This window comes from Portunus trituberculatus, chromosome 21, assembly GCF_017591435.1.
Source record: "Portunus trituberculatus isolate SZX2019 chromosome 21, ASM1759143v1, whole genome shotgun sequence".
NCBI classification, from domain to species: domain Eukaryota; kingdom Metazoa; phylum Arthropoda; class Malacostraca; order Decapoda; family Portunidae; genus Portunus; species Portunus trituberculatus.
The window spans coordinates 13,954,534-13,964,533 of NC_059275.1; the positions used below are offsets into that span (position 1 = coordinate 13,954,534).

General features: G+C 42.1%; 2 protein-coding genes across 3 annotated transcripts in view; one reads left to right on the forward strand and one right to left on the reverse strand.

Moving 5' to 3' along the window:
* LOC123507166 overlaps positions 1–2,273 on the forward strand; it is a 3,947-nt gene extending 1,674 nt beyond the window's left edge. The window contains exons 2-7 of the mRNA XM_045259821.1: positions 261–326; positions 998–1,054; positions 1,150–1,247; positions 1,346–1,472; positions 1,556–1,668; positions 1,962–2,273. Of these exons, the coding sequence (XP_045115756.1) occupies positions 261–326; positions 998–1,054; positions 1,150–1,247; positions 1,346–1,472; positions 1,556–1,668; positions 1,962–2,025 (525 nt within the window). The 3' untranslated portion in view covers positions 2,026–2,273. The remainder of the gene's footprint in view (positions 1–260; positions 327–997; positions 1,055–1,149; positions 1,248–1,345; positions 1,473–1,555; positions 1,669–1,961) is intronic.
* A 1,116-nt stretch (positions 2,274–3,389) lies between these two features.
* On the reverse strand, positions 3,390–8,851 carry LOC123507071 (vitelline membrane outer layer protein 1-like). Of its 2 annotated transcripts, none has more exons than XM_045259614.1 (7): positions 8,646–8,757; positions 7,587–7,686; positions 7,457–7,484; positions 6,052–6,164; positions 5,371–5,500; positions 4,611–4,796; positions 3,390–3,738 (listed from the first exon to the last, which is right to left on the reverse strand). In XM_045259614.1, exons 1-7 carry the CDS (start codon positions 8,651–8,653, stop codon positions 3,635–3,637), a joined length of 669 nt encoding a protein of 222 aa, XP_045115549.1. In that variant the 5' UTR covers positions 8,654–8,757; the 3' UTR covers positions 3,390–3,634. The 2 variants fall into 2 exon arrangements, with proteins under 2 accessions (XP_045115549.1, XP_045115551.1); XM_045259616.1 differs by having other exon boundaries at positions 3,391–3,738; positions 8,706–8,851.
* Between the last annotated feature and the right edge of the window lie 1,149 nt (positions 8,852–10,000).

Consider the following 10,000-nt stretch of genomic DNA (forward strand, 5'->3'; position numbering starts at 1 on the left):
TGGCATTTTTTTTATTTTAATGAAATGTTTTTTATAGTTTTTATTTAGTTTTAGTTTTAGTTTTCTAAGTGTACACATTTTGTGTGAATAAAGACTACTGAACTGAACTGAACTGAACTGAACTAACGCCGCTCACTGAGGCACATCAACGCCTCCAAAGTTAGTCACGCGCCCTGTGAACCCAGTGACACCCTGGTACTGCAGACGCTTGGCACTGCAAACCCTGGGTCAGAGATGAGTGACGTGTCTCTCTCCACCAGGTGGCGGGAGGCAGCTGGTGCCAGACGAAGCTCCTCGACCCTGAGCCGCGCTTCTGCCGCACCCAGGTGAGACCCGAGGCCCGACGGTGCACTGGTACACACAGGGCTGCCACTCAGCTGCCCCTCACACAACACTCTGCCCCTGCTCCTGTCAACGAGGCACACACACACACACACACACACACACACACACACGCACACAGATCGGTCTATGAGGTCTGAGCTCGCACCGTAATGGGAAAGACTGGCTGGGTGACCAGCAGAAGACCGAGGTGAATCAGGTGAATCACACACACCACGTAGTGTAGTGGTTAGCACGCTCGATTCACAATCGAGAGGCCCGGGTTCGAGTCCCGGCGGGCGAGGCAAATGGGCAAGCCTCTTACTGTGTGGCCCCTGTTCACCCAGCAGTAAACAGGTACGGGATGTAACTCGAGGGGTTGTGGCCTCGATTTCCCGGTGTGTGGAGTGTGTTGTGGTTTCAGTCCTACCCGAAGATCGGTCTATGAGCTCTGAGCTCGCACCGTAATGGGAAAGGCTGGCTGGGTGACAAGCAGACGACCGAGGTGAATTACACACACACACACACACACACACACACACACACACACACACACACCACAGTGCACCATACCACTGCTGCCTTTCACAACACTCCATTTCTGTCACACAATCAACACATCCCGCCAACTTTTAGCCAGGCTCACTCCTCCTCACCCACTGCCTTTCCTCCTCAGGACAACGCCAGCGCTATCTTGTCCCCGGGGCGCCGCAACGAGTACCCGGCCGGTGGGGTGAGTGTGCCTGCTGGAATATTTCACTGCTTCTGCAGACACTTGCCCACACCCCACACACCTGACCATCTCGTGACTTCACCTTTCACCTGCAGGTGCTAATGGTGCTGGCTAAGGTGCCCGCTGGACTCTTCGGTACCCTCCAGGTCTTCCTGTGTCCTGACGGTGAATCGGAGGTGGAGTGTGAGGACAGGTGAGGCTGAGACCCGTTGGCGGAGCGCAGGATGGTGGTGGGTGGCGGGGAGAGGGGATAGGGATGGCGCAGGTTGTGAACTCTTTGTGTCCACACAGGGTGCCGCTACAGCTAGCTGACGGCTCCGGCAACAGCTACAGCCTGCAGAAGGTTCCTCGCACTGACAACTATGAGATCCCGGTCATTCTGCCCGACAACATCACCTGCCAGGTCTGCACTCTGCAGGTGAGTCCACCAAATGTGTTCCCTAAGTCACGCCCCGCCCACTACACTCACTGCCACTGACTGACTCACCTGTGACTCGCCAGCTGCGTGTGCTGACCCGCGACTGTGCCGACGAGGAGGGCGTGGAGGGCGAGGAGGCGCCGTGCACGGCGGAGGTGGTCACCTTCTGCTCGGACATCACCGTCAGGGACATCAAGTAAGACTTGGCCTTTGTTGAAAGAAATCTGAAGGTGTTAAAACTGATGAAAGAACCTTGTGACGTCTTACTCCTGATGCCTGTACTAACACACACCACACTCACACACCTACACCTACACCTACACCTACACCTACACCTACACCTACACTTACACTTACACTTACACTTACACTTACACTTTACACTTACTTACACTTTACACTTACTTACACTTACACTTACACCTACACCTACACCTACACCTACACCTACACCTACACACACACACACACACACACACACTTTAACAGGGAGCAAGAGAAGAGGATTTTTGCATTTCTTGGGTCTCTTCTTGGAAAATTCATCGGTAAGTAGAAGTACTCGACGCCGCTGTGTGGACCCCTTCATGGCTTCCTGAGAGGTCTTAAAGAACCTGGCACTGCCTGCCTACATTCAACACACTTCCGGTGCTGTTGTGCCACGTTTGACGGAAGAAAGTACAAAAGAGAGAGAAGAGGATAAATCCACATGAAAAACTTGATCCCCTGAGTGATCAACATCCTTTGGCAGATTCATGTATGAAATCATGTAAAAACATGCTTAATAAAATCAATCAATTGTCATTCATTTATGTTTCCTTTGGTTCCGATAATGGAAGAAGACATAACCAAGTGATACTCCTAAATAAGCATAAACATACCTCAGTTTCTCATACACAACACGCAGATCAGAGGGTCGGCTCAACACTTACCTGACAAACAAGGTGAATCTTGCTAGCTTTTAAGTCATAACAAAAGGTGCTTATGCGAGTACATAAAAGCACACAAGCACACACACACACACACACACACACACACACACACTGTTTATAATACAATTTCATTTATTGTAGTCTCATTTATTTATTTATCTATACGATGGATCCAACACCACCACTGACACCCACAACAACAGCAACAACAACAACAATAAGAACTAATTTTACTACTACTACTAATACTTATCATTATTATTTTTTTTACGTTAATGCCTATAGTGCCTGTAAGCACACTTAAAGAGTGTATGGGAAGCGCTATTCAGTTTCCGCCCATTAGTGGCGTAGGCAATTTTATTTATAGTGGTACCCATATTAGGGCCCATATCACCGCCCATGCTCATCTTTGGTGTAACCACCTAGAACCTGGGTATCATGGTGACATGTAGGTAACTTTAAACCACTCGATAAATGGCAAAGTGTTTTAAGGCTGTATGTGATGGGATTCGAACCTACGCGTGGACGTCTGCCCGATCCCACGCTCACCACCTTACCTACTATGCCACTACTACTCCTACTACTCCTACTAATGTTGTTGCTACTATTATAATAATAATAATAATAATGATAATAATAATAATTATTATTATTATTATTATTATTATTATTATTATCATCATTATTATCATTATATTATCCTTACCATTATCATTGAAATTATTATTGTTGTTATTATTAGTATTATTATTATCATTATTAATATTTTTATCATTATTGTTATTATCATTATCACTGTTATTATCAAAATTATTATTATTATTATTATTATTATTGTTATTATTATTATTGTCATTGCTATTATTATTGTTATTATTATTATTATTATTATTATTATTATTATTATTATCATTATTATTATTATTATTATTATCATTGCTATTATTATTATTATCATTGCTATTATTATTATTATTATTATTATCATTATTATTATTATTATTATAATTATTATAATTATTATTTACATTATCATCATACTTATTAGCATTATCGATATTACTATTTCTACTATTACTACCGCTACTATTACTGCTCTCACGAGCACTACCATTAATACTACTTCTGTAACTAAGAGTACTACAGTGTGAGGAAACTATTTGTTCCCACTATTGGGCATCACAGATTCAGTCTCTCCAGAGGCGTGGCAAGGAGCAGCTTGTCCCAACGCTCTCAAAATTGACAACAGTAGAAAGCGGCGGAGATGAGAGACACATCATCGGTGAGAAGGGGCTGGGGCGGCACCACGTGCGTCGCCAACCCGCAGATGGCACTCTCTGGGCCACGCACGAACAAGCGGCGCCAGACACAGGTGGACGTGAGACGAAGAGAATCACATCAGAAGCCGAGTGAAAATGTAACGTGAATGAATCAAGAAGTATTTATTCTTATAATTCCTATTTGCTTTAGTTCTCTTCCTCTTCCTATTTTTCTATTAATTTTATCATTCCTTTCTCCCCCCGCCCCCTCTCTCTCTCTCTCTCTCTCTCTCTCTCTCTCTCTCTCTCTCTCTCTCTCTCTCTCTCTCTCTCTCTCTCTCTCTCTCTCGCTCTCTCGTAGAACATATTTTAAATTACCAAATGTAAATGAGTGAATAAATAAACAAGCAATTAAATATGTAGACAAATAAGTAGATAAATGAATAAACTAATACAAACACGCAGACATAAATAAATAAATACATGTACATAAAGTAAAGCTGAAAAGTTAAAAATCACAAATGAGCGGCAGAACGAAAGGAAAGCACAGCTCGAGACTTTTCATCACTCGCGACAGACAAGTTCTTTAAGCCCTTCAGTACTGGGACACATTTTTACCTTGAGATTTGTGTACAATTAGATCATTTTGTTGACATTAGCATGGGTCTATGGAGATCAGAAGATTAATGGCCACACTCTTCACTATTCTTATCCCCAATTAACTTTCTGAAGGTGAATAAAATCGCCAAATAATAAGCTGAATGAATATGGAAATACGTCCTGGTACTGAAAGGGTTAAGCTCTGACGAGTCAACTAGAAGACCATTTGACCGACTTATTCCTCTAATCCTTACTCACATGCATGCCAAAAATTCATTATCGTTTTCTAATCCACTCAAGACAAAACAAAACACTAACAAGACACTAAATAAACAGAGGAGGATGCTTACTTTCGGGACACAGATGCCATTCACCCCACTGCCCCCTCTTGGTGCCATCCCCAATCATTATCTCTTCATCTTGACACTGCATTGCCAGATTATTCGCACCAGACTTGTCACCCCTCGGCGCCTCCCACGGCTGCTCCACCCTCATCTTTACTCCCTTCAGAAACCCTTCCGAGCACATGAAGATATCTGAAGTATGAGCGGGAGGAGGGTTGAAAATACCACAAATAAGAATGCCTAAGAAAAATAGAGAGGAACAAATAGTGTATAGGGTAGGGAGGAAGAATAGAAAATGGGATGCATTGAAAAGAAAACAAAAACAAAAACAGATGATTGTGGAATTAGAGTGAAAGTAGAAGAAAAGGGAGGCAAAGAGAAGAAAATAAGAACGTATGGAATGAAAAGAGAAAGAAAACCAAACAGGAGAGTAAAGATAAAGTGTTAGAGAAATATTGAATAAGAAAAGTAAAAAAAATGGACACAAAAATGAGAGAGAGAGAGAGAGAGAGAGAGAGAGAGAGAGAGAGAGAGAGAGAGAGAGAGAGAGAGAGAGAGAGAGAGAGAGAGAGAGAGAGAGAGAGAGAGAGAGAGAGAGAGAGAGGAACGAATGGAATGAAGAGGAAGAACACCAAACAAAAAAAAAATAAAGCGTGATAGAGAAAAATTAAAAAGAAAGGAAAAAAATGGATACAAAATGAGAGAGAGAGAGAGAGAGAGAGAGAGAGAGAGAGAGAGAGAGAGAGAGAGAGAGAAATGCACCCACCTCCCCATAATCCCCATCTGCCTACTCTGGAAGTGACAGACGGCTTGAGTTTCCCCGTGTTCTTGTCCTGACAGTAGAGCGAGATGCCGTTGAGTCCTGTGAAGTCCCCAAGCAGCATGATCGGTTCAGTCTGATGAGGAAGGACTGCTGAAGGAGGTATTGAGTAGACAACGAGGGAAACGCTGAACGTTGAAGCGTTATGGACACAATGTATACGATTGGCTACAGTGAGGAGATGAAGAAAGTACAGTAGGATGCGCTGACGGAGACCATGAAGGAGGCACAGATGTTGAAGGACGTTAGGAATATAGTGAAATAGGTCTTGCGCGATGTAGTGATGAAATTTCTTGCTCCAGGAACGCTGAAGAACTACTACAGAAGGTAGTGAAGGAAGGAGACCATGGTGGCGGCACAGAAGGTGGAAAGTATTAATGGTATGTTATAGTCGTAGTAGTAGTAGTAGTAGTAGTAGTAGTAGTAGTAGTAGCAGTAGCAGTAGTAAGAGTGACAGTTGATGAAATAACAAACACCGACAATTTTATAAAGAAAGATATAAATGAAGACATAAACACATCCTTTAACCTTTTTTTTTTCACTTCCTCTCACTCTCCCTCTCACCCTTCCTTCCTTTCTGTCTTGCCTTCGTCCTTCCATTCTTTCCATTCTTCTCACTTGCCTCACCTTCAATCGAAATGCAAAGGCGAAGCTTCCTTGCGGACAGTACGCCCTGGGTCCCCACTCCACCTTGCTGTAGTTCCCCTCCATGGTGCCTGGGATCAGCTCACCCACCACGCCTGCCAACGAGGAAGGTATTAACTCCCTCTCTAACCTGCACTTCAAAAACACATGACTAATGCTCACTATTTACCATTTAGGTTCAGTAAATTTAACCCCTTAATTACTGGGATGCATTTTTACCTTAAGTTTTGAGTATGAGTAAATTATCTTATTTACATAAGGAAGGGTCTAGGGAGGTCAGAAGATTAATAGCCAATCTTCACTATTTTAAACCCCACATAAGTTTCTGAAGCCGAATGAAATCACCAAATAGTAAACAAATTGAATATGAAAACGCGCCATGGTACTGAAAGGGTTAATGTTGTTAAAATGACTCAAATATCATATCCATCTACGTATCAACTCTACACAACCTTCACGATAACTATTCACTATTCTTCAATGGTATTCAACTGTCCTCTTCTTCACTGAACATTCTCGGTTTGTCTTTTACTTGCATTATTAATTGGAAACTACCTCTTGCTAAAACACATTTGATGATGTAAGTCACTCTACCTTCATCCAGTGGCTCAATATCATATAAACAGTCACTACTATCCAAACACTACTGCGACCATCATGCTTTCAGCTGTTTCATTATCTGGATATTTTATTTTATCCTTTTCTTCTCTAGTTGCGTTTTGCCGCGTGTTGTCTTGTGGTAAGGTGATCTAGGTGTGTGTTTTACGTAAGCGTGTTGACCTACTGACTTGCAGCTTTCTTTTTGTTTTTAAGTTATGTTTGCTTGCTATTACGACCAGTAATTATACGCAGACCTGATCCTGACCCACACAGATCAATTTGCCGTAACAGGGATAAGTTTGGAAATTCCCTCACATGTTTTTCAGACTTTCCAGCAACATTTATCGCCAAAGTTATGATGCGTGTAAAAATTCAAGGTAATGATAAGTGATCGTAAAGAAAAGAAAATTCCTGCAGGTGAGTTACGATGCTTGGGATGAAAAATGCAACTTTGTCTCCCTTTTTATAGATTCTGAGAGCAACTTGTGCAAATGTTCAGCGGTTGACATGAAAAAAGAGAAGCATTTGCATTTACCGATGAAAATCTTTTAGTGATCATGAAATGCAGACGATTTGATTCAACCCAAACTGGTTCAACAGGGGCTGGTGGTGATTATGATTAATACTGCTGCTGTTGCTACTGCTATTTTTACTACTTATACTACAACTGCTGCTTCTGCTGCTGCTACTACTACTACTACTACTACTACTACTACTAACTCCAGAAAGTTCACTTTCACCACCACCACCACCACTACTATCACCAACATTGCCACATCTTTCTTACCTTCATCATTCAGCTGGTTATCATCCCCCTGAAAATTAAAAGAAAAAGATTTCAGTACCAATCCAACATAAGACAGGTGAGGGACTACAATTCACATACTATTAAGTTGTTGAGGGCCAATCAATCTCACCTGGCGTGCTGTAGTGGGCGGGGTAAGCAGCACACACATCATCACCAATGCTAACTTCATCTGTCTTACTCCTCCCATTGTCTCAGACACTGACTCGGACCTTTTATAGAGGAAGGAAACATCTTACTGCAGAACATGTCAAATTAACTGAAAACACACACAAAAAAAAAAAAAAAAACAGGACAAGTAGATGACACTCATTCCTTGGTCTATAGTTACTGAAATATTTTGAAGCTTAAAAGTATTGGAAATGATGACGAGGAAAATGTGAAGCCCTCAAGAGACAAGAAGCATCCAGGAAGCAGTACCATTACTAATCAGGGAAAACTTAAAATGAAAAACATCGATACTAAACGATTCAATAAAACGTGAACAAGTTACAGATTTAACCTGTAACGCTTAGCAAAGTACGCAATGTTAGCAAATGTACCAGTAAAGTAAGAAAATATAGAAATATTGTAATCGTATGAGTGAATATTTCTCATGCTAAGTTAACCGTCGTAAGAAAAATGAATAAATAAATGAACAAACGATAACAAAACAACGATTTGTTTTTCACCCACAATATGTGTCTGAGGAATTTATATAGCATTCCGAGAATTCCACTGCACATTCTCTACCATTACACGTTCTCGCTGCCAATGACTCACCACTTCAATTCACTCCTATCTCTGTGCACAAGTTGAATTGGAAACAAAGTCAGGCTGTAGAAAAACAAGGGTAGTTTTGAAAGTCTGAGTAACACAAAGAAAGAACAAATATTAGTAGCATGCATGTTTTTCCTTATGATTGTAATACGGTACACTTATCCAAGAGACGTAAGGCAGTAAAGACCAAGACGGCTGCTTTTACATAAATAATACAAGGGAATAACAAACATCTATAGCAAAACTGTTGACCATAACGAGGCTGCTTGTGATAAGACACACTAACCTAAAGAAAGAGATGTAAAACAGCAGAGACGAGGGAAGGGAAGGAGAAAAGCAACACGTACCCTTTGAACATGAAGCAAAGCACAGCAACACACAGCAAAACAACCTAAGGAATGGAAACACCAACCTAGACATGAGCGAGGCGGAGAGGCGAAAAGCGACAGTGCGGGAAAGATCAGAGACTTACCACCTCCTCTTCCCTCCTCTGTGATCCCCAAGTGACTCAGTTCCTCTCGCCCATCGACCATCAATCCCTTCTCTATAAAAACCAACGTAACCTCAACTCCTTTCACTCACAGATACGGGTGTGAGCGAAGAGACGAAATACGTATAAACTGAATCGATCTACAGTAGAATGTTTAGAAGTGAGAGTACGACACAAGTGTATGCGTGGCCACTTGTTTTAAATGAGCGTTGAGGGTGAAGAGCACATATGTGGAGAGACCGTAAATTGATCTCGTGAAGTTAAAATAGATCAGAGAAATAACTGACAACCACTTCTTAACAGTAGGTGTCTTTAATGAAGGCTTGAAATTCTGACACCTATGCAAGGAGAAGTAGAGAAGGAGAAGGAAGAGGAAAAGGAAGCAGAGAAAAAGGAGGAGATGAAAAAAAAAAAAACCGGACAAGAAACGGAGAAAAAAGAAACGCAGAAAGCGAAACTGAAAAATATATATCATGAAAATACACACACACACACACACACACACACACACACACACACACACACACACACACACACACACACACACACACACACACACACACACACACACAGCTGAAGGAGAGGGAGGGAGAGAGGAACGTGAGCGTGAGAGAGGCGTAAGGACCAATTTCTGGGGATATTGCTTCATTACCTAGAGAAGGTGTGAAGAGGAAAGCAAGAAGGGAGGATCTAAGGGAGGAGAGAGAGGGAGATAAGGGGTGAGAGAGGAAAATGAGTAAAGGAGGAGGGAGAAGGAGGTACAAGCTGGTATAGCAGTAGTAGTAGTAGTAGTAATAGTAGTAGTAGTGAAAATAGGGGTGGTGGTGGTGGCAGTAGTGGTGGATGATAATAATAGCTTTTAGTTCAAGGTCTTATCGTGTCTTATCATCACAGTGAGGCCCCGCATGTACACGTGCAAGGAAGTGACGTCACACTCTTCAGGGAAAGAGAAAAAAACAAAGTCAACAGATAATACAATACGTGAGAAAAGCAGACAGACAGAGAGAGAGAGAGAGAGAGAGAGAGAGAGAGAGAGAGAGAGAGAGAGAGAGAGAGAGAGAGAGAGAGAGAGAGAGAGAGAGAGAGAGAGAGAGAGAGAGAGAGAGAGAGAGAGAGAGAGAGAGAGAGAGAGAGAGAGAGAGAGAGAGAGAGAGAGAGAGAGAGAGAGCGGACAGAAAGGCACACAAACACAGACACAAACATACAGTAAGATAAAAATACAAAAAAAATGAAATAAAATAAAAGAGGGAGATGATGAGATAAAAAAAAAGCTAAAA